Source organism: Nipponia nippon, unplaced genomic scaffold (assembly GCF_047370975.1).
Source record: "Nipponia nippon isolate SJK-2023a ecotype South Korea unplaced genomic scaffold, ASM4737097v1 scaffold_10, whole genome shotgun sequence".
NCBI classification, from domain to species: Eukaryota; Metazoa; Chordata; class Aves; order Pelecaniformes; family Threskiornithidae; genus Nipponia; species Nipponia nippon.
In genome coordinates, this window is record NW_028262291.1 from 12653777 (window position 1) to 12680606 (window position 26830).

Below are 26830 nucleotides of genomic sequence, written 5' to 3' on the forward strand. Positions count from 1 at the left end.
ATTTGGTGTTAGTTCAATTTGCCCCATATGAATTCTGTTGTTTCTTTTTTGTTGCACTTTCCAGATAGCTTATCACTCTTAGTTTCAGTGAATGTGTTTTCCGTATGTAAATGATGTTTATAATCTTTCCCAAAATATTTTTCAGTATTCTTAATCTGACAGTAAATGATTACCTGTGGGTCATAGTTTTTGATGAAATTCACTTGAGTATGATGGGCCAGTCTTGAGGCATTTGTAATTTATTGCAACTCTGGAACAAATAAAATAGAGTTCTCCAGAATATCAAGATGCCAAATCTTTCCAGTTTTTGTTTTTTTTTTTTAATATCAAATGCAACAATTACATTATATAACGGAATCAAAAGCAAAGATCCACTTTGAAGTCTTTTATAACAAATTGAGCATATTGAAATCTGTATATTGAATAAGAGACTGCCAAATTGAAGAGAATGCAAAATACTACTCTGTTTCATATCATGAGAAAATACAAGATTGCAAACTCAAATTCTAGCTGAACAGATGCACTATTTAGCTACAGCAGCAATGGAAGGTATATAGGCATTTTCATATGTATTACATACTCATAATGAGCTTTTAATGTCAGTTCCAAGTAGAGCTTTACTTGCAGTGAAAACTTTCAAAATACACTATTTGAGTTATGCATATGTGGAATCATGAAGAAATTAATCTATGTTTTATTTCAGTTATTTTGTGATGAAACCTAGTAAGGTTTATGTGAAGGTAACCCCAGTGTCTTAGAAAGAGGAGTACATGACTTGAAATTGTGTCTGTCTTGTCTTATTCAGTTGGTGGTAATTGGCCTAATATAGCCAAACAGTGGCTTTTCTTATAAAATAACACAGTTCCCAAAGTGTGCATGCTTTGCTTCATTTTTTGTGAAATATGTTGATTGCTTAGCTGTATCTAACATCTCCATGCTGTTGCCAATGTATACATGTGTCTTAAAAAATCTGAAGTACAAAATTGGCAAGAATAAGCTGTATTGTGTGAAGAAGGGCATTTTTATCAGTTATGTTAAGTGTTAGTCCGAGTAACACTGTAGTTTCTTAATCTTCTATTCTTTTTTTGGCTGACTTCAGGCACTGAAAGGAGGGCTTCAAGAATGTCTACTGTGTTTAAGCAGGTAGTGCCAGGACATTTGGATGTAAATCTATCCAATAGCTTTGCTCGAGGAGGTTAGTAAGACTAGCTCAAAGTCTAATATTTGAAATAATAAATGATAACAAAATGTTAGTGAAATAAAAATAATTACACTGCTTACCGATTCATTACACTGTGAAACAATAAAATAGAAATTACAGGTTAGCCTCAGTCCATAACATTATTTAAGTATTAATTTCTGTTTAAGTCCTTTACTTACCATTGAAATAAAGCTCGTTTCATGTTGGAAATTAGTGGAAAATTAAGCACTCAGTTATGAATTATGTTTCTAAATACTTTGTGATTCATCCATATTTTTAATTCGATTAAAATGTATGGCCTGAAAATGCATATTTAATATTAGGATTGAATGCACTTCAGAATCTCCAATTACAGATCATTCCAGCATTTGGCTGAAGATTAGCTGGTGCTTCATAAAGTTACAAATAATCTATCTGAATAATTTTACTCAGTAAAGGAGGGAGTTATGTGGCCAGGCTGTAATAAATAAGGAGATACAGGGCGTTCTTTGGAAATAGTTATTCTTAGGTACAAGGGCTCGTCAGTGTCATTTCTACAAGAAGCTTTCATTCTGTGAAGTGGATTCCAACTACTTTTACTCTTCTAGTCTGATGAAATTGTTATGATTTTTTAATGTGCAATACATGCATAAATTAGTGCATCAAATTCCTTAAATATATGTTTGTTGGGATAGGGATGAATCTGTTTTCCAAAAGGGAGCATTTTATATTTCATTTATTACCTTTTAGCCCTGAAGGATGCTCTTACAATTATTTCTAAGCATCTAAAAGTTACTTTTCTTCTTTTTTGACTCCTTCCACTTTGTGAGCAGTGCATTAACCATGTTACAGCAAATGCAGTCATATTTTCAGAGCTGGGAGTGAGAAAGGCTGTAAGATACCTCATCTAAAATTAGTTAGACCTACTTTGACCTGCTGAGGTCCATTCCAACCTAAATTATTGTGTGATAGAAAAACTGGCTTCATATGGGGAAGAATAACACAATTTTGTAGAGAAAAACTTTCAAAAGAGAGGGACAGGAATAGAGAAAGGAAGGAAGGAAAAAAAGCAGGAGGGAGGGAGAAAGGAAAGAAGAAAGGAAAATACTCAGAGCTGTGTAGAGAAGTTATGTGAGAATTGTAGCAGAAGGGAGGCGAGAAAGGGCAGTTAAATGGTGATCACCAAAGAATGGAAAATTCTGTGCCTTTTCATTAACCATAGTATATGCATATTTCATATCTAAAAGTTCTGTTTATGCTCTCTGCTCACTGTGTTGTTATTCTAGTACATGGAGATGAAAAAAACATAGTGATTTTAATTGGATAGGTAAAGTGGCTAGGGACCTAAGAGAACAGGAGTTAATAGTGTCTGGAATTGTTAGATGAATTGGTGGCTGTGCCCAGCTTGACTTTGTACTGAAATAGTGAAAATGCTGGGTAGCTGACAGCAGACATTTGGTTGTATTCCATCCTCTTGTTTTGGGACAAAAGTGCCAACAGCGACGTGGTGTTGAGGGGCAGTGAAGGTGCTCCAGATAAGTAGGGGAAAGCTTGCTGGCTGACTGTATGGAAGTTGTCTTTTGAAGATAAAAGGATTACTGAAATAACTATCGCTGGTTTCTGGGGTTGGAGTTTGTGGTAAGCGTGATAGGATGAGTTTGTTGCTACTCAGTGAAGAAAAAAGGAGTCTCAAGGCAGTATTAGGTCACAGACGTGTTGTTTTGTTGGACGTTGAAGTCTTTTGGCTAAATTTCAGCAGTAATCAGGAAGAGGGCAGAGAAGTTATCTTGTGTCTTGCTGGATTGATGCCACACCTGCTCTACATATCTGAAAGGTGTAATTACAGCCTAGTATCTGCAGTCTATTCACAGTTCAGGATACGTGAGGACTTTGCTGAAACATAAGAATGTTTGACAAGTACAATGGGAGCCCTAGTGAAGGTGAGAAGTTGACAGGGTAAGAGAGAACAGGGAAAGGGAATATCTCCCTGTAGAGAAGTAAAGACTAGGTTTTTTGGATTAGCTAACAGAATTCTTTCAGAAGAAACTCTAAAATACACAAAGTATAGAGAAACTCTAAAATTGTTGTTCTCAAATAAATTGATTCATGTGATTTATTATTGCAAAGTTTTTTACTACCTTTTTACAGCTAGTTATATTTCACACGTGAAGTAGTGTCACAAGGCTGCATGCAGGACCAAAAATACAAGGTTTTGGTCAGCTGAAAAAAAAAAAAAAAAAAAAGACTTATTTTATGCAGGCAGTGTAAAAATTGTGATTTCTTTCTCCTTCATATTCCTAAGAATAACTCATAAAGCAAAAAAAAAGAAAAAGGAAAAAAAAAGACAATGAGGTTAGCTAGTTACTTTTTCATAGCAAGCAGCTATGGATTGTGCACTACACTGTACAAAATACAATAGCAGTATTTTTGTGGGTTTGATTCTGGATCCCTCTTTCTTTCCTTGTTTTTATTCTCACGCATGCCAGGGCTCAAAAGCCAGGTTCAGCTATGATACACCAATTGAAAATGACATTTTCTATTTTTTGTGCCAGACAGTGTATTTTTAATACACATCCATTTAAAATTTAAGTTAAAAGATATGTGCCAGTGCTTGAATAGTATTTCTCATTTTTAAGTATCATCATTGTTCTGAATACTCATCAGTTGTCCTGAATATTTGTGTCCGTGTCAGGTATGGTTATTTACTTTATCTGGAACATTGTAACAAAGTAGTTGCCTAAAGCCCAGTTACGTTGTTTCTGATCTGAAATATTTGGCCAAATACTTATATTTCATAATATATTTTCATTCTTGGACTTTTTTTTTTGGCGATAGCTTGGGTGATATCTTTTATAGGAACTGTAAGTTCACTCAAAATACATACTTTTTCTTCTTATATTACTTTATAAGTATGGCATGGTTCTACAGAACAGCACTTCTTACCTGGCATTGTTGTGTAATTTAGTAGAATAAAATGTTTTCTCAGTATGATTTGCTGCTGTTGGAAAAATACTAGGATATTTATCATTAATAGATACAGACTCAGCTCAGACATTTATTTTAAAAGCAGGAGACATTAATACTTTGAATATGTTTTAATAGAATATTTGTATTAAAAGAAGTTGCTTGTGTTGATGTGGGTTTTGAGCCAAAAACACACCCTCTGATAAGCATATAAGGCTCCCACTGAAAATGAGAATTTTTGCAAGGGGGGAGGAAATCTCTTTGTGTGATAGATAGTACATGTTTTCTAAATTATATACTTTTACACGATCCTGTAACATTGTTTGTAGGTTTATAGAACTAACATCTTGCACTCCGATTTGATTTTGAGGTCCATCAAATTATGTCCCTAAAATAGACTAAAACAGTTTTTTAGAAAAGCACTAAGATTTGGGATTGTTAATTAAGCTAACTTTCAGATGGATAGAAGCTTTCAATAAAGTATTCAGCAGAATTATTTAATCGTTACATTTCCTTTGGTATTATAATTAGGGAAAAACACATGATGGCTGTGCTACATGTTTGAAACTATTGCAATGACAATGAAAGTTACTCCTTTTTGATAAATGGGTACTTCCTTCCCATTTTATATTGGTTTTCTGGCTTGATTGATGTTTTGTCTTGTGATGACTAAGATTTGTGCTGTCTGATAAATCATGTACTATAAAGAAATTCAATATATACTAGATCTTTGGAAATTAATAAGTAACCCTTTTCTTTTCTCCGGCAATGTGTCTCGCTGCAATGTGCATTCCATTCCTCCTCCTTCTGTCTTAACTGTTATCTACCAGTGCTTGGGTACAGAGATAAATGTTTCACTCATTCAAATTCCAAACCAGCAACTAAGGGAAGAGTCCATCAAGGTACTGTATACTGTGTCCTGAAAGCACGTTCTTTTCTACCATCTCCATAACTACTGCAATATCTTAATACACGCTAAAGCGATACTGACAGAAAGCCTTGATTCTGCATTAACAAAATCTTGGTTTTTTTAGTTCAGTGTTGTGGTTTTGTTTTGTTTTGGGTTTTTTTGGCCATTGAATGTATGATGCAGTGACAGTGATTAGCCATACACTTCTACCATGTTATTCTTTGATAATGTTATGATCTAATGCGGAACAATATGTAGAAGATTTTCCGTGTGAAACTTTTAAACAGAAGAAAATTAATTCTGCAAAAGAGCATTTAGTACTCCTACTGCTTTAGTAAAATAGCTAAGAAATACTGTTATATAGTCAATGAACTTTCTTTCCAAAATTATTGTTCATGTTAGTGAACATGGAAAAATTGATTTCTGCCAAATTAGAAAGTCATAATAATATGATATATGCCAAATAATGAAAGGTAGATACTGCTAACAAAAAATAAGGCAAAAAATACTGGGCAAAATTAGAATAAAAGTATAATACAAATATAATTGTGTCTTTTAATCACTGTTATCCATCACTGGGAAACATGTTCATCTGCATGTAACCAGTTTTGTTCCTGTTGATGTTCTACAGGCACTAATGATGCCCTGCATTTGTAAAATGTTAGAAAGTGTGACTGTGTATTTTTGTCTATATCATCTTTGGGGACAGTTGTCTGTGTTGGAGCTAGCATTTTTTCATACCAAATGAACAAGAAATTATTTCTCTTATTAAACACTTGCTGTGATTTCTGCTTGCTGAAGTTTTTATTATTTCATCTGTAATAGTTCAGGTGTGGAACAAAAGTTTATACTAAAAGTACTACTTTACTGTGTGACGTATTTTATAAAACTGGCTGTCTTTGAAGTGGAAACTGTTTAGAACTGTTACCAATACATAAGTTCCTAGCCAAGCATTCTCTGTTACTCCTATTCGTTTGCTGACGTTTAAGACTAGCAGCCAGACAGGCAGACAAGCTAAACTGTACAGACGAGTCCCTGTTGAGGATTACTGTACAGAATTATTCTTTAATAGAAACATAATCCTGCTTCTAAAAAATAGAATAAAATTATTTTGCTGGTTGAGCTATCTCAGTGGAATTTTCCTGTTGTCTGCAGCTTTTTTCTTTGATGCAAGAAATGTTAACTATGCATATTATTGGATTTTACTGAAGGGACTGGAGGGGCTTTTTGGTACTGTTTGTCTAAATTTCTACTACTATGAGGTATTTCTGGTGCCTCTTTTGAATATCTTGCTTCACAGATTTATGGACAAGAGTCTCTTCTGATAATCTGATTTACTGCATATTGGGTTAAAGAATTTCACACTGCCATTTGAATGCCAAATTTAGTATACTTTAAGGGATTTGATTGTCAAGTAGTGCTATTTATATTCTGAAAATCAAGTACCTTTCACATACCTCACATTGGACACACAAAAACAATCTCACAAAATTATTGTTATTAACTAAGGGACAAAAAACAGGAAAGTATTTACTACTTGTCTTTTCTTCTGCTGGTCCTAAACAGGCCTTGGCAATCTGGTTTATCACTACTTTATCTTATGTTGAAATCACAAAATTTACTTAAGCATGATCAGATCAGAGCGTGTCTGTGTGCTGTAGGAATTTCCTCCTCTGGGAATGACAGTATAGCTGCATCAGCAAGGCACAATATGCAAACTAAAAATGCTGTTGAGAGGCAGAGGTTATTAGGTTGGTACAATGCCATTCAAATATTGCTGTGCTGCTTTCAGATGCAAGTCCGTGGTTCCACGTCACACTGCACTGTTTCAAGCTCATGTTGTTGCTAGCTTTGGGATTTGTGTACCATGCCCTGCTGCCAGAGTAATGGTGATCTTACTGCCAGATTAAAACTGTAAGACTGTGATCTTCTAGGCATCCTTCTCTCTGCTCACACAACTTTACCATAGTCACGTTTGCTAGAATATAGTCATGAAACACATGATTAAAAAAAGAACTTCCTTAAATTCATTGTCATTTCTAATTGTCCATTAGACATGGACAATTAAAAACTAAAATTCATGGCATTCTGCATTTTAATCATGGCATGTCAGAGTAAATATGGAATACTTTATCCTGAAATGTAATATTTGAATTGATCATCCTTATATACATTTTCATTATGATACGATATGGTTGATACTATTACATTGTGTAAGGTGAAAGGAACATGAGAATTCTAGGTAACAGGGAATTTTAAGTAATACTATTTCTGTTTTTGAAGAAAGTAATTAGATAATATTCTTACTAGTTAGACTTCCAAAATATTATGCCTTTGACAAGGAAATACATCAAATTTTTGTCCCTACTTCTGAAAAGAACACTAGCAATTTCATTTCCATAGACTTAAATGGACGTTAATTACTTGCAAGTTGTGATTCATTTTATCATTGTATTACTGATATCATAGCGACCATTTTCTCTACAATAGAAAGCACCATGCAGAGTTTGGTTAGTATCTGAGGTTAAATGACAATGCGGTAGGATGCTTTTGACAATTTTTGTTATGAAAATACTTCTTTCCGGTACGTGCTGTTAATTATGTCCTATGAGGGATGCAAATGACATGTTTAAGCATTCTACTTTCCAAATTATGTTTTAGCATATGCCTTAATAATTCTGATCTCCAGTGCCTCACGCAAAGAGGATTTTAAATATTTTTCATCTTTATGAAGGTGTATGGGCGAGTCTTCGTTCAAGCAACCGATTTATCAACACTCAGACTCCATTCATTGATGTTGGTGCGAGACTTGCAGGGAAAGATAACACCACTTCCTACAGTAGCAGCACTTTTCTGCAAAGTCAGCTTTTGAGACGGCAAGCAGCCCTCTATATATTTGGAGAAAAATCTCAGTTACGGGTAATGGCAATTTTTTTTTTTTTAATGTTAACGTAGTTTTTATTTGGCTTGAGTTTAATAACCCTAATGTTGTTACAAAACAGTAAATAATATTCTAGATAAGGTGAATGGATAACTCTCCTAAAGGTGTAAACTCTTACGAGGATTATTCCTATACACAGAATAACAATTAATGCTGTGTAACTCAGCGGGGGCTGGGGAGGATGAAAATCAAGCTCTCTGGTTATATAATACAACAAAGTTAACATAAATTAAAATATACTAAATTATCTTAAAGAGCAGTTAAAGATCAGGCTTAAACTCACAAAAGTTCTGTAAGTAGAACCCTATTTGTCACTTTTGGTCAAGGGCTGATGTGTAGTACAGGTAAGAGATACAAAGATGGGTAACATGACTAGAGGAATGGAACAGCTTTTGTACAAGGTAAGAGCATTCAAACTGGGAAAGACAAGGCTAGGAAGAAAATACATAGCTAGGCAACAGAGCATCCAGCAAAGCCTTCATATTCGGAAGTCACCACCTCTTCACTGTCTCAGCTGTCTCCCTGCATTGGCTTTGCAAGGAGCAAGGGCAGCAGAGTTTGGCTCTGCTCAGTGTAGCTGCTGGGATACAGATGAATTCCCTAGTAACGAGTGATAGGACGAGAGGAAACGGCTTCAAGCTGCGCCAGGGGAGGTTTAGGTTAGATATTAAGAAAAACTTCTTCACCGAAAGGGTGGTCAAGCATTGGAACAGGCTGCCCAGGGAAGTGGTTGAGTCTCCATCCCTAGAGGTATTTAAAGAACAGATAGATGTGGTGCTCGAGGACATGGTACAGATGGACTTGGCAGCGCTAGGTTAGCGGTTGGACTCGATGATCTTAAGGGTCTTTTCCAACCTTAACGATTCTATGATTCTATGAATGGGGGGACTGTAGGCAAATGGAGTGAGGCTGGTGTAGCAGCAGCGGAGCTTGCTGCCCCTTACAGAGACTGTTCAGAGCTATTCCAAGGGAAGTGCTGGAGTTGTGTATCTGTCAGTTACTGCTTTCAGAGCCAGGCTTAATTACACCTAAATACATACTACAGTACTCTGATTCTACTGACTACTCATACAATGTTCAGCTGAGTCGTCATCTCAGTGATTTCTATTTTGGGAAACATGAAACAGACTTATTTGGTAATTTAATTTAAAGTGCAATTTTATTTTTCCTGGTGTGTTGAAATATGTTATGAAGCAAACAGAATGTTGTTAGTCAGGAAAGCGATTACCAGAGAAGAAAACCTTTGTTACTGTGGGCAGCACTTAAACTCACATGAAACCAAATTCATGTGAATAAGGCCAACCCAGAAGTCTGCCCACCCTGATTTGATTACATGAAGAGGACCATGATGTCTACTGTTTTGTACACCTCTTTGGATAGATTTTAATATTTTAGATGCAGTTGTTTAAGGAACAGGTATCCTCTGCATTAATTCTTGGTAGCTTTACTTTTTTTCAGAAAATGTTTGAGGATTAGGGTTTTTTAAATCTCTGCGTTCAAAGATTGAAAAATCAATTGTTTTCTAATTTATTATTCAGAATGTGAGCATACATAAAGTATTATGTACTTTTTGAAATACATAACTTCCAAAAGCAGTTATTGCTAGTAGGAAAATACATCAGTATTCAATTCTTTCTGAAATTATGTTATATCAGGAGATGGAAGAGTCATGCTGTATCAGAATGATGAACCAAAATTCTTTGCAAATTTTGTTTCTATTTTGACTTTCCTTTGTAATTTCAAATGCTCTTTCACATCTTACTTGTATTTTCAGTTGTATTTTTAAATGATGGTTATATAACAGGTATTCTTATTCCATTTTTACTTTGTCTTTTATAATTGGTTTGCAAATTCACTTTCCTTTTGGTTTCTTCATTACACATTGGTACACAAAGTAGTCATTTTTAATTAGTTAGATTTCATTTGACATTCTGTCACTTTCTAATGTAAGTAGCATAACAATAATTTGTAGAAATATCCAGAAATATCTATAATCAAAGTGTTCTGATTTAATATAATAAAGCATAAGAATATAACGTAAAAGACGAAAGAGAAATTTTGAAAGTAATCATCATTTATCATTATTAGAACAAACTGTTCTTTTGAACAGTAAGAAAACTGTTTATTTTCCTGCAAAATTTTTCAGTTTTATTGAGTTGGGATTTTCATTTGCTTTTCTGGAGAACATTCTTCCCAAAGTATTCAAACAGGTCTATTCATATCAATTTTTCATCTTGTTAAGTCTTCTTTCATAACTGGAACCCCCAAAAGGCTCTGGCAGAGTAGACACTTAATGAAAAGGAACACAGGAAGAGTAATGGAAAAGAAAAAAATCACATAGATTGAATTGCCATAATCCAATAGTAACAATTATTCACGTTTCTATTTGTTTGATATCTTAATAAATGATAAATGAAGAGTTCAATCATGCATCTAAAGATATGTAGTAGAAACATCTTTAGTCTGCTGCTTTGAAGTGACCCTTTAGACAACTTGGGCAGAAAATGGAAGTTGTTTAACATATCAGCAGTCACAAACTAGATGGGGGTAATATGTTAGTGCTTGGTATAGATTAAAGCATTTTTAATATATTACCATACAGGTGTGTATTATGATGCAGAATATGAAAAGAGCTGACTATTGGATATACAAACAGCAAGCATTGGACAAAATCAACATTAAATAGTCTGAAGTCCAGTACGATGTATATAATTTGGAAATGGTTTAAAAATCAGTACTTCAAGGATCCTTATATTATGCTGGATGATTTCCTTGCTGGCTTAGACCTTACGGGTTTTTCACTTTTTGTTTGTTTTGTTTAATAATACAATTTTGCAGAAGATGAGTCATCTCTGGGCATTTCTAAGGAGAAGTGTATTGTGTTAGCAAATGTAAGAATAAAATTGCATAGTGGTTAAGTGATTGTTTCGAACCTTCTCTCATTGGTTTGCATCTAGTCTATAAGATCAATTCAACTTTTGGTTTTGTATAAAGAAATTTTGTTGATTTTTGATTGTGAAGTATTTTCCTAGCTTTTGTTAGCATCCTGCTAACTTGAAATTTGTGCTGGCTTTGTAAGGGCTTGGCAGAGCATGCATTACTGGTGTTGATTCCTATAAGGACCTGCTTTATTCTGCAAAATATCATGTCACATAAATTGATTATACAAACAGAAATATATAACATTTTAAGGAAGTTGTGCTACTTTTCTCAATTGCTTTTATCATACATTATTACAACTTAGCATTCTAAAAAAGCAAGTTTGCTAGTTGAACTATTGAATTTATTTTTGAACCGTGCTAAAATATAAACAGAACTAAATCTGGGCTTTCACTTTCCTACATTTTCACTTGGCATCCTATGAAGCAGCTTAATGAAGATTATTTGCAGGCCAAGTTTAATTCCATGAAAGAGCAATTTCTGAAGAAAACTGACAAAGTTTGCTGTGAAGATCTTCAGTGATGCTTCATACATGAGAATTGTTTTTCCTAGTAATGTTCTCCATATTATCCTTTTCATCATAGTTCTTTTTTTTTCCAGTTAGCTAACTTGATGTCTTAATTCAGTTGTACTCTCTTATTGCTCATTTTCTAAATGCAGTAAGTAAAACAAAACATGAAGAATTCTGCTAGAAAAACCTCACGTACCTCTTGGAAATTATATCAGGTATTCCCTGACTGCTGTTCTGTGTTGAACTAGGTACTTTAGACAAACTGTCTCAATGTGCAGTGACTGCTTAGATGAGTCAGCTAGTTTGCAGTTTTGGGGGTTCTTTTTGGATTTGGGGTTACTTTTTTTCTGCTTTATTGAACTACTAGAATCTGTCCTGGACTGTTGGTATGTCATCTATACAGTTATTTTAATTTCTATTTATTTATTGTGAATTTGCTTTAAAAATATTGAAAGAAGCACATGATGTTGTATATAAAGAACTCAACAGATTTATCACTCAACTTTGGGGTTTTTTTACTACTATTTTTATTATAATTATTATTATTTAAAATATGACTGCCATGCAGTACATTCTGCTGTTATGAGTAGTAGATGGGTACTTTATTATGGTACATTTTGCAAGTGTTGTAAGGATTTTTATTATCCTGGGCAGGTGTTTAACTAAACAGATTTTTAATTAGGAATTGAAATATTTAGTAACAAAGTAGGGAAAACTTTGAAATTTGATGAGACTGTCAGTGAAAAATATGTTTCCCTTTTAAATTACATCTGCTGTTGTCCTTTTCATACAGGGATTCAAACTTGATTTTGCTTTGAATTGTGAATTTGTTCCTGTTGAATTCAGTGACATCCGACAGACAAAGGCAAGCTTTAAAAAGCTGATGAGAGCTTGTGTTCCCAGCACTATTCCTACGGATTCTGAGGCAACATTCCTTAAAGCACTTGGGGAGTCAGAGTGGTTCCCACAGGTAATTTATATGACAGGTACTTCTAATAATCTATATGCAGTACTGCTTACACAAAATAAATTTCAGGCTCTTCTGACAGAGAACTATTGTGTTCTAACCAGCTGTTTTTCTTTGTTCATTGTAATTATTTTGTGTACTATCAATTCTGTCATTACATATGCATTATTATTTTAATAGAATCATAACATTTACAAATGTGGGAAGCATTTTTCATAACATAATTTATGGTTTATAACATGACCAAGTAGAGATGACCATTTTTTCTGCCTGTATAAATTTATGGTCTTTGTTTTAACTGCTATTTCTTATTTTATATATTTTAGAAATCAGGAAAAAGTATAGAACAATAAATGAGCCTTTTGATTTTAAAACTGATATTCTACTCTTCATATGTGTTCCCACCCTGAATTTCCAAATGCACAAGTATTTAACAAATAAGCTATTATCTGTTATCTGTTGTGGGATATGGGGAAGTGTTTGCAGGGGAGAGGGGATTGTGTGTGTGTGTTAATCTGTTCTCTCTGAATCAGTTCCTTTACTTCCCTATCCTATATTCCCTTACATAAAGATTAACCAAACAAAGGCAAGACTGTGAAAGGAACTTTGCAGAATTCAAATTAAGAAGAATGTGGGAAAGTCAGCTCTTTGTAAATCTAAAACCATTTTAATTATAGTGAATGTTTTTTAACAGTTGCATGTTATGTTTGGAATCCTCTGCTGAATATATTCTTCTCAAATGCAGTTAATCATAGAAAACAGAATAGACTTTTATGCTCATTTCTTAAGGAGGAGAGACATGTGAGTAACACAGTCATTTCAGTAGTTATGCATCAAAAAATGTACTCCTGGTTGAAATGTGCTACAGTGCAACAAGTGGCTTAACTTCTTCGCTTGAGGTGTGATCACTCCTTAGGGAGCATAGGAGCTGGTCATTGCTGTGTCTGGCCACCACGTTCTTCGGGAAGGGGAGAAGTGGGAACAGCTTGAAGATTTGACTCCCTCATCATGTGAACGTTTTCAATCACAGAGTAGTTGAGCAAGTTGATAAGTATAGATAAATTAATTGAATGTCACTTTGATGGAATAAACACGTCCCTACAGCAGCACAGAGATCAAGGGGAGATTGTAACATTAGAGTTATTCTCTTTTGGCATATTTGAGAGGAAGAGTAATAGTGTATCACTCTTTGCTCAGGACTAGATCATAATGTCACACACTAGCTGTGGGACATTGAAACCACATTTCTGTGGTTTAAATCATGCCGTATGTGACTTATGTGATAAAGTTAATTTATCACTGATTTGACACATTTTTTACTATTTTTGTGAAAGAACATAGATCTGTCATTTTGGAAATGTGTTTTTATTGTGTTAAGCTTTCCTCTCCTGGGCAATAGAAGTTAGACAGTTTTGATTTTAACACTGTATAGGACAAATATTTCTTTATACGAATGTGAATACGTAAGAAGAAATTTGAAGTGCTGCCCTATCTTCTGAACACAAATGATAAAAATAGTATTTTGCATTTTTTTGCATTGAATCTGTATAGCCAGACTGCATATGAGTTTCTTCATTAAGGATGGCAAAAAAACAGCCTTTCTTCTATTCTGCTGCCTAAGAAAGTATAGAACAATAAACAAACTGATTAGTTTTAAAAACTGGTGCACTTTTCAATATTTTCCTATTAAAAATTGCAGGAAAATTAGTTTCTTTTATTTTCTAAGTAATGGCTATGTGAATGTTCAGAGGAGTTAAGTGTTTTTGATCAGATTTTCCATGGTAATATTAATAGGATTGGGGTTTTTTTTAAGAAGAAAAAATCAGACTGCCCCAAACAAGGATGAATTTTCTAGGGTTTAGCTGTTGTTTGGTTGATCGTTTTTCCTCTTTTTTTTTTTTTTTTCCAATTTAATTTTGTTCTCCCTGAATCACTTTCCTGTGCCTTCTGTACTTTCTGAACTTACTTTTTTTCTTGCATAAATGATCTTAGATATCTCTTGCCATCTTTTGTTGATTTGTTTTCCTATACTGCTTTCTCCCTTCTTTCAGGCTGTCATCTTTCCTACTGCTGCTATTGGTTGGATTGTGTTCAGTGCTCTGCAAAGAGCAGTTTCAGTCTACTGTAAAAAGCTGAATTGCGTACATATTGTCTATTATGTTGTTTTCCAAGAATGCTGTCACAGTATGACAAAAATGGTAGAAATATCATGTAGATTTTCCTTTTAGTAATAATAATGGGAAGTCTCATAGTAAGATAAAATTGCACAAATTCACCTAAATCTTTTAACCTGCTTATACCTATCATGTTTGAATCAATCTCCTTCAAGTCAATAACCCTTCCCAGAGAAAATAGCTAACCCACCTGCTCAAGGAATTTTAGTATCACTGCATAATGAATATTAGAATACAAATAATTAATGTATCTTCTTTCCATGTGTTTTAGGCAGTCTGCCTAAGAAACACCATTTAATCTATCTAAACTATTTCCAGATTATAGAAATAAGATTTTTCTGTGTTCGTTTTTAGGTTTGTGGTTTGGTTTTTTTGTTGTTGTAGTAGGATTTTTCTGTGTTCGTTTTTAGGTTTGTGGTTTGTTTTTTTATTATTGTTGTTGTTGTTTTTATATTCATTAATTTCCAGCTTCCATGAGATTGAGCATTAGAAATATTATCTTGTAAATATCTTACATGGGTTCTCCCATCAAAGTACATAGTGATTTTATGGAACCTTAACATTTCACAGGAAATTATTTTCGTGTTAAGCCCAGGATGGAATTCCTCTACAATAAATCTGTCAACTGTGTCGTTCGCGTTCTCCTTTTTATGACAGCTATGTTATTACAGTACTCATTGGTTTTAATAGTTTAAGTTAGTGTCTTCAAATCTTTACTTAGTTTTGTTGTAGGTCAGATGAAAATCCTGAGACTGTTACACTTTATAGCTTTCTAATCTGTTGCATCAATGCATTTCTCTGTGCTATATGTAGATTTTGGAATATATATTTTAATATTAAATATTACAAGATTCTATTTATGGATGATATCTAGAAATTTATCTTATACTTGAGTATGTTACTTATTTTTACTACTTTATAGCTTCACAGGATAATGCAGTTGGGCGTGATCATCTCTGAGCTCCTGGAAAATGGTTCTTCTGTATTGGTTTGTTTGGAAGATGGCTGGGATATTACTGCACAAGTAAGATGCTATTAAAACCTTGAAATAGCTAAATATTAAGAAAAAACACCAGCCAATTCTTTTTTACACAAGTGACTGATAATTTTGTATAACATTAATAAATTTGTCTTGTGTCAGCAGACAAGAAACTAGAATGCATGAATCCTTGCATGCATTTGCAATTTACACCATGAAAGAGTTCCTTAAAATGCATTTGTTCCAAAGTTCCTGATGGACTTACAGTACTAAGGTTTAGATATAAAATCTGCATTCCTGCACCTGACCATATGTAAGAATGAAAGCTGAAAGTTGCCACAACTGTTCATTTATCTTTGTAAGCATAGTACACTTTAAACACAGGAGGGAAGGAGAGGAATTCTTTCTCTTGCCTCTCACTTTCCATAAATGAAGTTAGGAGACCACGCACAGGGAGAAAACTAAATATGTGCCAAAGTGACTGTAACACCTGCTGCAAGGACAGATCACCACAACAGATAACTTTCTGAAACAAGCTATAAATTAGGTGAATGAAGCCCCGCTGCCTCATTTAATGCATGCATTGTGTCCATGTAGTTGCTTCATAATTCAGAAGGTAAGCACAGATATCAATAATTCTAGTAAATAAAAACTTCATGTGCAGCCAGTGTCCTGATACCAGGTAAACAAACCCACAAAAGAATGTTAACATAATTATTGGAATCATTGTCAAACAATGAAGAATAGAAAAGTGGACATACATAGCTGGAAGTGAAAGAAGTCTGTGCTGCATTTTAACATCTCCTGAGACGCTGTCTGTAAAAACAGGTTGAAATTGTCTGGTAAGCATGGCAACACTGCAGAAACTCTGAAGTCACCCTCAGGACAAATTCTTTAACACCTTCTTTGCTGAAGTAGCTGATACTATTTTATAAATGTTTATTATCCTTATTTTATTAATAAAAGTGGGTTTATTTCAAATGTAATTTAAATATAGTAAGCATTATAATTAATTCCAAAGTCTATAGTTGCTCAGGTTTGACTTCTACAGGTATCGTAAAGTCTCAATTTAATTGAAGCTTTTTCATGTGAAATATTATTTGGTTTGTTTTATAAAAATACTTAATATATGTGGTAAAATACTTGTAATTGAGTTTATATGAAGGCTTTTGTTTCTTTGAACTATAAACAGATTATGGAATATTTATATTCATTTACTAAAGTGTTCTCCTAACTTCTGTCACTCTTAACACAATATATCCTGTCTTGTGATCTAGGTGGTATCCCTGGTGCAGTTACTCAGTGATCCCTTCTATAGGACACTTGAAGGCTTCCGAATGCTGGTGGAAAAAGAATGGCTCTCTTTTGGTCATAAATTCAGTCAGCGTAGTAATCTGACTCTCAATTGTCAGGGTAGTGGATTTGCTCCTGTTTTCTTACAGTTCTTAGACTGTGTGCATCAGGTAAGTCAATCTCTATCTAATTTTAGTTCACAAGAAGAATTAATAAATAAATGCGTAGATGCCACTATTTCAGATGTTACAGATAATGGTTTGACAGAAGACTGGTAACCTCCTTCTCTAGGTTTTTTAAAGTGAATGGATTTCACCTCAAGAAGAGCTGGAATGGTTGCCTAGAGAGACTGACCCATCCACACAAAACAGACTAAGAGGGATGGTTGGCATTACAGATCTTTTAAGGTCATTTATGTAGAGATTTCAAATAGGAGTTTTTTAAGCTTAAGACTGGCTTTTGGCAGTCTGGAGTACCTTTATTCAGAAGAAGAAATCGACTGATTGTTAGTACAGTGACTAGACAGTTTTTAATTCCTTGTGCTTGATGATGAGCTTTGAAGAGGCCTTCTACTCCATTGGTTCTGGAAACAACAAGCTATAAACCAGGGGGTCCTGAGATGTTCTTACTTTTATATATACTGCATGTTCAGAAGAAGATGAATGCCAACAGTTACGTCCTGTAGGAAGACATTAAGAATATTGCACTCATTTCAGGTTAATTCTAAAGTCTGTCTTTTCCTTCATCTCAAACCAGTAAATATAAATGCTTTGCAGAGTCTCTGTGTATGCAAACACAAGATAGGAGCTTGCATAGTTCCTCTTGTAGATAGGTCTTTCTTTTCCACTTCTCTCATTTTTCTCACTGAAAAGACTCCTGGACATTATTAACCTGTACTAAAACTTATGGATGACTCTGTGTCACAGAAGATGACTGTTAAAGCACCAGCCTTCGTACTGGGCACAGACATTCATAGTGAGTACTTGCATGAAGTAGACCCTGAAAGAGAAGTCAGTAAGTAGACTTACTCTGCTACCTGAAGGAAAGTCCACAGATGGAATAACTTCCTAAACCAATGAAAAACAATCTTTAGATATCTATGGGAGACCGATAATGAATGGGCTTGTAAGCAGATGAGTAAAGACTTATGAAGAACATGTTGGAGAAAAGAAAAATTTTGTTTGTATCCCAACGTTAAACACCAACAGCCATCATTATTGCTGTCTTGCAAGTTAATAAATAATATACTTGGAATTTGGTTTGATTCCTACAGATTATCTACACATACCTGTACAGTATTTTTTTCTCGAGTCCAAAGATCACGCAAACTTTGGAAACAAATGGGTTATCCAGAACAAAGATAAAAATTAAATGCAAGGATTTTGATTTATTGTCATAAAATAGAATGTACCATGTTTTCTTCATGGCAAAATTCTTGGGTTTTCTTTAAGTGATGTTTAACATAATCTGCAGTTCTAAGAACATGGAATAATGGATTATAATTATCCTGGCTTTAAAAGTTAGGATGAAATGTAAACTGGGATAAATCCCTGCTGTTAACAACTAACTGTCAGGTAGGATTTTGCCTCAAGATGCAAGGTGCCTAAAATATTGCTACTATACATGTGAATGTGTCAAGGAAATAGAAGAATGTTGCCTTTGTAGTTCATCTCAGATAGCGGCTTTGATGCATGTCACTAGGTATATGACTCTTCTCTATCTTTAAGAGGCAATATAAAGTATACAAGTTATTAACAGATACATTTTACAGAAAGATCTGTATTTTCTGATTTTTGGTCTTAAGCTGTGCCCACATGCCCCAGCTGCAGCTGTATCAGGAGAAAGACTACCTCCTGCAAGCAATCTGGAGCTATTCATCACTTCTCCTCTGGTGGAGATACCACCATTCCAGTCTGTTAGTCATGTGACCTGCCTGCCTTTTCCAATCAAAATGGTAGAAAAAATTTGGTAGAAAAGACCATCTTATTTTGGTGTGTGGATTTAGAAGCAGTTCAGCAGGTCAATCTGAAGGAGGCAGTAACTTCTCATGAGGAAAAATAGGGCTGTCTAGGGGTTATAATCTTTTCAGCCAGTGTTATCTTCAGCCAAGAAAGGACATGGGACCACAGCTTTACTGCATAATCAGTGTAATATAGATAATATAGACTTGTCTGTTATTAGAAAAAAACTTTAAGCTAAATGAGTTACAATCCTATTCAGAATGCAACTCTGAATAAGTTTTCTGAAATAGACTTACGAAGATTAGTCTTCTAACTTATGATGGCATAATATTCATTTACCAAATTCTAACCATATGGTTGTAAACTGTAGGGAAATTGCTTTTGAAGTCAAATGTAATGGTTGAAGTTTCATAGGAATTTACTATGAAAAAGAAATCTACTTAACATTCGTACTTCAGCATTTCTGTTAAGTTTCATTGTTTTCTGTGCAACTTGTTAGACAACTACAGAATCCAATTAGATTGCAACTTGACCCTAAAGTGTAATATATTATGATCAGCGTTTGAAAATCACCCACTCACTGGATATAAACATTTGGTCCTTTCAAAATATTTTTAACCATTATAGTCTCAACATACTAGCTGCAGAAAAAAAAGTCACTACAGAGCCAGTATGTGCATTAAATGTCATGGGTTAAACTAAAGATACAGAGAAAACAAATGAAGCAGTGATTCCTAAATTAGAACTGCATCATCTTGTAAAAAGTCATTGTTTATGCCAATATCTCCAGGTGTCAGCTGAATTATTAATGCAAAATCATTCTTTCACAATAACAGCATCTGGCAGATACTCTCTCTGTTTCTAAGAAGACTGAGTTTATGAAAGTGATGTCAGTGCAGGAAGCTTTTCTTATTTTTCTTTTGTATCTATTTGGTAATTTATTAAATGTAATTCAAACGGAATGATTTTCTAGAACTGACTTCTTTTAAGCTCAATAAGGAGCTCTGTTACATCACCCTGTATAAGAGGAGGTGAGTGCACTACTCCCGTGGTAGATGTATTCAGTTATTCCAGTGTTTGCAGAAGTAGTCTCTTAGTGATTACTAGCACAGGACATTTTGGAGTAGTATATTTCTTATTTAAACTAAGTAAATATTCATATATAATGGGACTACAAAACCAAAGTGTATTCGAAAACTAAGGAAGGCTGATCGAAGTACTGGAAAACTAAGAAAGGCTGATAGAAGTGTAAGACTATTAAATACATTTAGGAGATACTTAAGTTAATTGGGAACATGGTGATTTGAAAAAGAATTCTGAAATACTGAGTTTCTCTAATCATGATGTTAGAAACACCTGTCGGTTTACTCAGGATTTAAATCTTCATATATTATGGAGATCAAGCATTTTAAAAGATGATGCCGTTGTAACTTTCAAAGATACCCTGTCCCTGTAGACCTGTCTTTCTAGGTGGTACGTGTTGAAATTGTAAAGTATGAAACATTGCTTCTAACTTACATGTAAATTTTGAGTATATCCCTTAAAATCAATGAATTAACTGAAATGGCACCAAAGAGTTATCAGAGAGAAACCAGCTATATTTAACCTCAACCTAAGTGGTTACATTGCCTACAGTAACAAAAATCTCTTTTATGTTTCTTTCTAATTGCTTAAATTAATACAATTGTGTTCTTCTATGTTAAATTTCTAATTTATCACTTCTGATGTTGGAGCTGTATTTTATCAGGAGCTTTTTTCCCCTGATAGCTCAGTCATGTTTTAAATTATGCAGACTGCACTGCAGCTAAACAAATCATCCGTAACAGTAGTCACTTCACCTCACTGTGGCACCTTTCCCGTCTCCAAGTGTGCTGAAATCAGCCACAGCCATTAAAACATAGACAATAACAATAACTGCATTATTCATCTTCATCAAAGAAATTATTTAGATGGTAGTTGTTTTCACTTTAAAAGTAAATTATATTATTATAACTCCTAGTTGTAGCTCCAGAACTCTCAGAAATGGGATCACTCACAACACCTAGAACCATGACAGGATTTTAGTAGCAGCTTATTTTGTAACTCTTCAAACGCATTAAAATAATTATTGGACCATAAGTAGAAATTAGGATCCTGTATAATTCATGTCAAATAGCAGAATGTAGCCTTTCCTTCTTAAAATATATTAAAGAAAACTTCTCCTAACACAAGGAGAAAATGTATACTAAAGTACTTGTATATGTGTGTATATGTATCTAAATGCACACACATATGCAAAGCTTTTTGGATCTCAGCTCAAAAGTACATTATGTCATTTTTGAACCGAATTAGTGTACTCGGATTATATTTTAATCTAATATATGCCAGAAAAAATATTTTCTTTTTTATAAGGAGAACTAAAAAGTTACTTTGTCTATGAAGTTGAAGTCTTTAATTTATTATAGAAAAAAATTTGCTTAGCTTTATTCTTACAAAACAGTGCAGGAATGTAGTCATTTGTATCAGGAGAGAAGTGGGGATAAAGTAAGTGCGGGTATATTGAACTGAGATACCTTAAAGTATCTTAGCATTTTAAATACCTAGCTACAAGCTAATATTGAGATATGATAACAACAGATTCTCTGACTGAAACGTTGTGTATGTGTTTATAGGTCCTTTCAAGGGATTTTCCTGTCAGCGTTGTACATTCGGTAGATAACCTTTCCTTGCTAAATGCGTATTTTTTTTTTCTTTATTTAGCTGGTTGTTCTTTTTTTTTTTCAACTGGCACGTGTGAAAATCTAAACATCAAGGAGCTTCAAGTAGTCTAATGCTAGTTTACATAAGTACTAAAAAAAAAAAAAGTTTCTCTCTCAAGGAACAAATCGGTAGAGATTAGAGAAAAAATATGTAATGGAAAAATGAGTGTGGTGGGAATGCAAAAGACAAGACATGGGAAGATTGCAGAACTAAAGGTATTTTACAAGTTTTATGTGAAGCTAGACAAAGCACAGTGGGACATATTTCAAATGTGAAATTCAATCAGCAATTTCTTTTTTGATTGCAAACTGTACTCATTTGCATTGTAATTGGGAATTTTCAGTTAATTACCATGCTTAACTCTGAAAATAAAGATCACAATTCATAAACTTATTTGAAGAGTAAATTTTAAATTTGAATTTAACGCATGAAATTTCTGTGAGCAATATCTCATCAAGATCATTAGAATCTTGAATTTTATATGGATATCAAGTATAAATATCATCAATAATTAATGCTAAAAAATTTTGCCATGAATATCAAACTTCATGATGAAAATCTTATACCAGGCTCTTTCTGATAATGTTCAAAAGGCAGCAGTTGTGAACAGCCACAGTGCTGTACTCTGATAATCTTGTACTGTCTGCTTAAATATCTGCTCCTAACTCCTGTTGGAGACATTCACTGAATTAGATAGATCCCAAGCCTAACTGAGGATGACAGTTTAAGATGTTACATAGTTTTTACTGTTTTAAAAGAATGATGGCAAGGCACCTCCTCAGTATGGTTTTTTGGTTTGGTGGTTTGTTTTTTTTTTTGTAGTGTAATATTTTGGTGCATATTTTGAAAAGGAAGAAATATGTGTAGGCTAGCAAGTACTTCAGAAATTAGCTGTTTCGGTAATGGTAGATGGAATATCATTTGCAGCATTACCTCAGTATATGTCTGCTATGTTGGATTCTGAGCAATATCAAGAAGTCCGCTGCAAAACCTTCCAATTAAAGTTTGATTTCCAGCTACATCCAGGAGTAGCATCTTTGCCTATGAAGTTACATGGTGTCTCAAGAGTTACCGTAAAAGATTTATATCCAGTTTGATTACTTTGAAGAATCCTGGGTTTTGTACAGAATACAATGCTGCTTGTTATACAGTACACCCTATCTGCTCTGAAACATTTTTTGCAGCATAGTAATAAATGAAATTTTTTTTTTTTTTTTTTTTTAGATTCATAACCAATACCCAACAGAGTTTGAGTTCAATCAATATTATCTGAAGTTTCTGGCTTTTCATCACATATCAAATCGATTTAAAACATTTCTTCTGGATTCGGACTACGAACGACTGGAACATGGTATGTGTGATGTTTGTTTATTGCATATTGGTTTTGTGGTTGTTGGTATTTTTCTCGTCAATATTTGGTCTACAAAAATTTGCCTAGGTTGAGATGGTCCAGTAATTGCATGGTGATGATGTAATGAATTCCATTTCAGGAATATAAAGCAAAATGGAGGTGAAGAACATGTAGAATTTTCTGAATGAATGATTCCTGAGCCACGCCACTGATGGTACTAAGAGAAAGTGGAAGAAATTAGTGCTGTGCCTCAGGGTTATTTAGCAATTTATCCACATGCTTCAGTTTCCTCTACTAAATACCTTATTTTAACACAAAGTCCTTGGGAATCCCTCAGAGAGTACATGAGGTTTCAGAAAGGAAAGCCTTTCCATCTATTATCTCTCACTTCTTTCTCTTACATTCTCTTCAGTGTTTCTCTTCTCTTATATTTCCTTTTTACTCCATCTAACGTGTGCAACCTTACTGGTTCCAAGGCCTTATCTACACTCAGAGCCTTCTTAATAAGACTACACAGCCACAGTTGAGGCTGTTCTTGGAACTTGTTCACCAAGCAAAACACTAATGTGCTCTGAATTTCACTGCTTTGCGGGGTGGTTCTCATGGCATACGGTCAATTTGAATGCTTTTCTTAAAAACTGTAGTAACTGCGGAACAGACTACATTTGAGCAACCATTTTATTTCCATAACAAAAAAGTTAATTTTCATTATTTACCTTCATTTGAACAAAAAAAGGGAGTTGGAATCAATGACCTCCTGTGGTTCCTTCTAACCTGGATTGTTACATAGTACTACAATTCGGGGGTGCATTGTTTTTTTATTTAGGGATAGTTTGCTTTCAAATACTATTTAATGCTATATAAAATCCTGTTTCCCGTAGTCTTTGGATAAGCTATATGTCCTTCCAAAGTCATTTCAGATAGCAGAAATCTATGGCTAACTTATTTACATTAGCCTGATTTGTTTTCCCTGAAATGAGTTAGCAAGTAATTGCAGGTACAGTTGGTTCAGCAGATTGGAAGGGCTGGTAACCTTGGGTAGTGGGTGGCAGAATCAGTTAGCAGGGCTTGGTGGTCTGCTGAGTCAGCATGCCTGCAGGCAGAAAGGGACATTCATAAATACACTCAAGTATTTAAGTAAATTTCAGGCCAGGTTTATAAATATAATGCTACTGAATAGTTGCAGTTGCAAAGTACAGCGGTTGTTTCATCAAATACAGTCTCTTGTTGCGGTGGCATTTGATAGTAGGTTTTACTGTACATTTAGTTTGTGAAATCCGTTTGGCTATGCTTTAGTGTTTGTTATGTATCATCATAAAGCTATCTTTTTGCTGCTATGATTTTCCCTAGGGACATTGTTTGAAGATAAAGGAGATAAACATGCCAAAAAAGGAATTTGTATTTGGGAATGTATTGAAAAGATGCACAAAAGGAGCCCTATTTTCTTCAATTACCTCTATGCCCCTGCTGAAATAGAGGTATGATTTAAAAAAAAAAAAAAAAAAAAGCTGGTTTGTTATTCTGAGTGATTCCTTGAGTACATTTTGATATCTTAATTATTCTCAACTGAATTAAGCATTTGGTGGACAAAGTTGACCCACCGTGATTGATTGCTTTGGCAGTGAGCTTCACCCTGATAAATCATTTGTTTGCATGTCTGTCCACTGCTGGTGGCCAGAAAACATAATGACGGGACACTCTCCACTGTCTCAGAGGCCATGGCACCACTGATATTTTTGTTGGTGTTTCTTGGTTTTCCTTTTTCCTCAAGTCGTTTCACCGCGCTGTGTCTTAGCATACATAGCACCTTGCACTCAAATCTGCTATATAAATTGACCTAATGTAAAAAAAAAAGAGAGGAAAAAAGATTATTTTCTTTAAGGTATTTTGAATCTGTATCAGATCGTTATTGCAGTGAACAGTGCAGCCCCCTTCAACCCACACACACACATGCTTACACTCGCCTGATAAAGCGGTGGTGCAAAAGGCAGGAGGAAGAAAACAAGAGGGTGACATTCTGTAGATAGAAAGTGCTTCAGCTGTCTTTGTTTTAGAGAAACACCTGTTTTCTCTGTAGAACCATCACTGTGATGAATTTGGAGCTTGACGGGCTGCTCGTTCACTGTATGTTCTATCCATAGTAAGCAATCAGGAGTAGCTTTCAATATTTTGGTAGTGTTTTCTTTCTCTTTTTTAGAATAAACTTTTTCCTCATATGAAATGCTGTCATAGTAGCAGAATTAGTCATAATAGTAGAATCAGTCATGATGACTGAGCAAGACTCTTCAGACTTTAGAATTGCCCATTCACCTGAGGCAGTAATTCCCTTCAAGTAAGATGCATGCAAACTGAAAGTCTTACCTTATTTTTTAAAAGAAAAAAAAACATTTTTAATAGGAAGTGATCTGTTTCAAACTACTCTAAAAGGTCTACAGTCTCTGGCTGCCTACTTTATATTACTGTGGTTTTTCCAAGTGGCATATCCACCTACGTTATACAGCCTGTCTCTTTTCTGTGATGGTCAAGAGTCTAAAGAGTCTTGGACTTCCTGCTGAGAAAAACTGAAGAGTGATTGCTATCAAGTGCCTTTTGTATCTTTAACAGGAGGCACAAAGACCATGAGGGTACCAACTACATATGCTGAATTAGAGTTCTTGGTAGGCACCTGGTTTAGCACAAGCATAAGAATGAGCAGTATATTCCCAAAGCTAGTATTAGTTTTAGGTTTTGATCTGACTGAGCCAAGTTCTTGCTGTGGAAATTATCAAACTGCAGCACTACTCACACAGTGCAATATACTGTTCAATTTAGAATAATCTAGAAAATATAAGTATTGTATTATATTGTAAGTCTGAAACACAAAGATTTCCTTTCTGTCATTACAATAAAACTTTGTTTCAAATAGGCATTGAAACCAAATGTAAATATCTCCAGCCTCAAGAAGTGGGATTATTATGTAGAAGAGGTTTTGGCTACAGGTCCTTCCTATGATTGGACCATGGTAATGGCAAAATGCAGTGTTTCAGAGGAAACTGACCAAACGGATGGTTCGCTCTCTCAGACTAAGAGGAAAATAGTATGGCCATGTTATGACGATGTTAAAAAAATACAACCTGATGCCATCAGCAGCCTTTTAAATGTAAGTACATGTGTTACACAGAACAATAAGTTCTCTTATGTGCATGAAATTCATATTTACTTTTTATTTAAATTATTGCCTTATAGATATACTGTTGTTAAAAAGGTCATGATAGATGTCAAAACAGGTGTTTAGTAAAACTGACTGATTGATCTTGAGTAGTGATGGTTGGTCTGGGAATCAGTCAGACTTCCTGCAAAGCTTATGTTGTTCTGAACAGACACTTTTCTAGGTGTACACTTTAATAGTAGTTAATGACTATGAAAAAGCCAGTCATGGATTCATTTTTTCAGTCTTTTTTAAATAATAAGGTAGGTAGCATAATAAATTTTTATGTTGCCTTTTTATAAGAAATGCAGGAACTGTTACTTTAATTTGGGCAAATGTTGAGTCTAGCTTTCTTGTCCTCTTTCTACTCAGTTTAAAGTAGGTGTGTGGTAAAATGACAAAGACCCAGATTTCCAGACAGATCAGAAAACAGAATCTGACACTTGTTGATTTTAACAAGTGAGCGGCAGATACACAAACATAAACTGAACATCTTGGCCCAGATTTCTCACAAAAGCTTTCCATGATTGCTTTTAGTTTATTCATGTTTACAAGGACCGAACTGGTAAATTTAGATTCTTCAGAATGTTTTGGTACTTGAAATAGATGCTTGATTTTGGCTTTTTCTTGTTTGGGCTCATGTAGGCTGCTTAGATTTTGTCCTTTCTTCATTAGAGTAAAAAGAATTCCGTTCTCATGATAATTGTTGTAGTTATTTTTAATGATTTAACAT

General features: G+C 34.4%; 1 protein-coding gene across 4 annotated transcripts in view; it reads left to right on the forward strand.

Moving 5' to 3' along the window:
• The window catches only part of SBF2 (SET binding factor 2), a 323859-nt gene that overhangs the window by 283676 nt on the left and 13353 nt on the right, over positions 1–26830 (forward strand). For 3 of the 4 annotated variants that reach the window (XM_087745080.1, XM_087745088.1, XM_087745093.1), the window contains 8 exons: positions 4975–5046; positions 7789–7973; positions 12240–12416; positions 15510–15611; positions 16844–17029; positions 22784–22910; positions 24261–24388; positions 25816–26049. In XM_087745080.1, coding sequence (XP_087601206.1) covers positions 4975–5046; positions 7789–7973; positions 12240–12416; positions 15510–15611; positions 16844–17029; positions 22784–22910; positions 24261–24388; positions 25816–26049 — 1211 coding nt within the window. The remainder of the gene's footprint in view (positions 1–4974; positions 5047–7788; positions 7974–12239; positions 12417–15509; positions 15612–16843; positions 17030–22783; positions 22911–24260; positions 24389–25815; positions 26050–26830) is intronic. The other variant, XM_087745103.1, reaches the window with a different exon arrangement.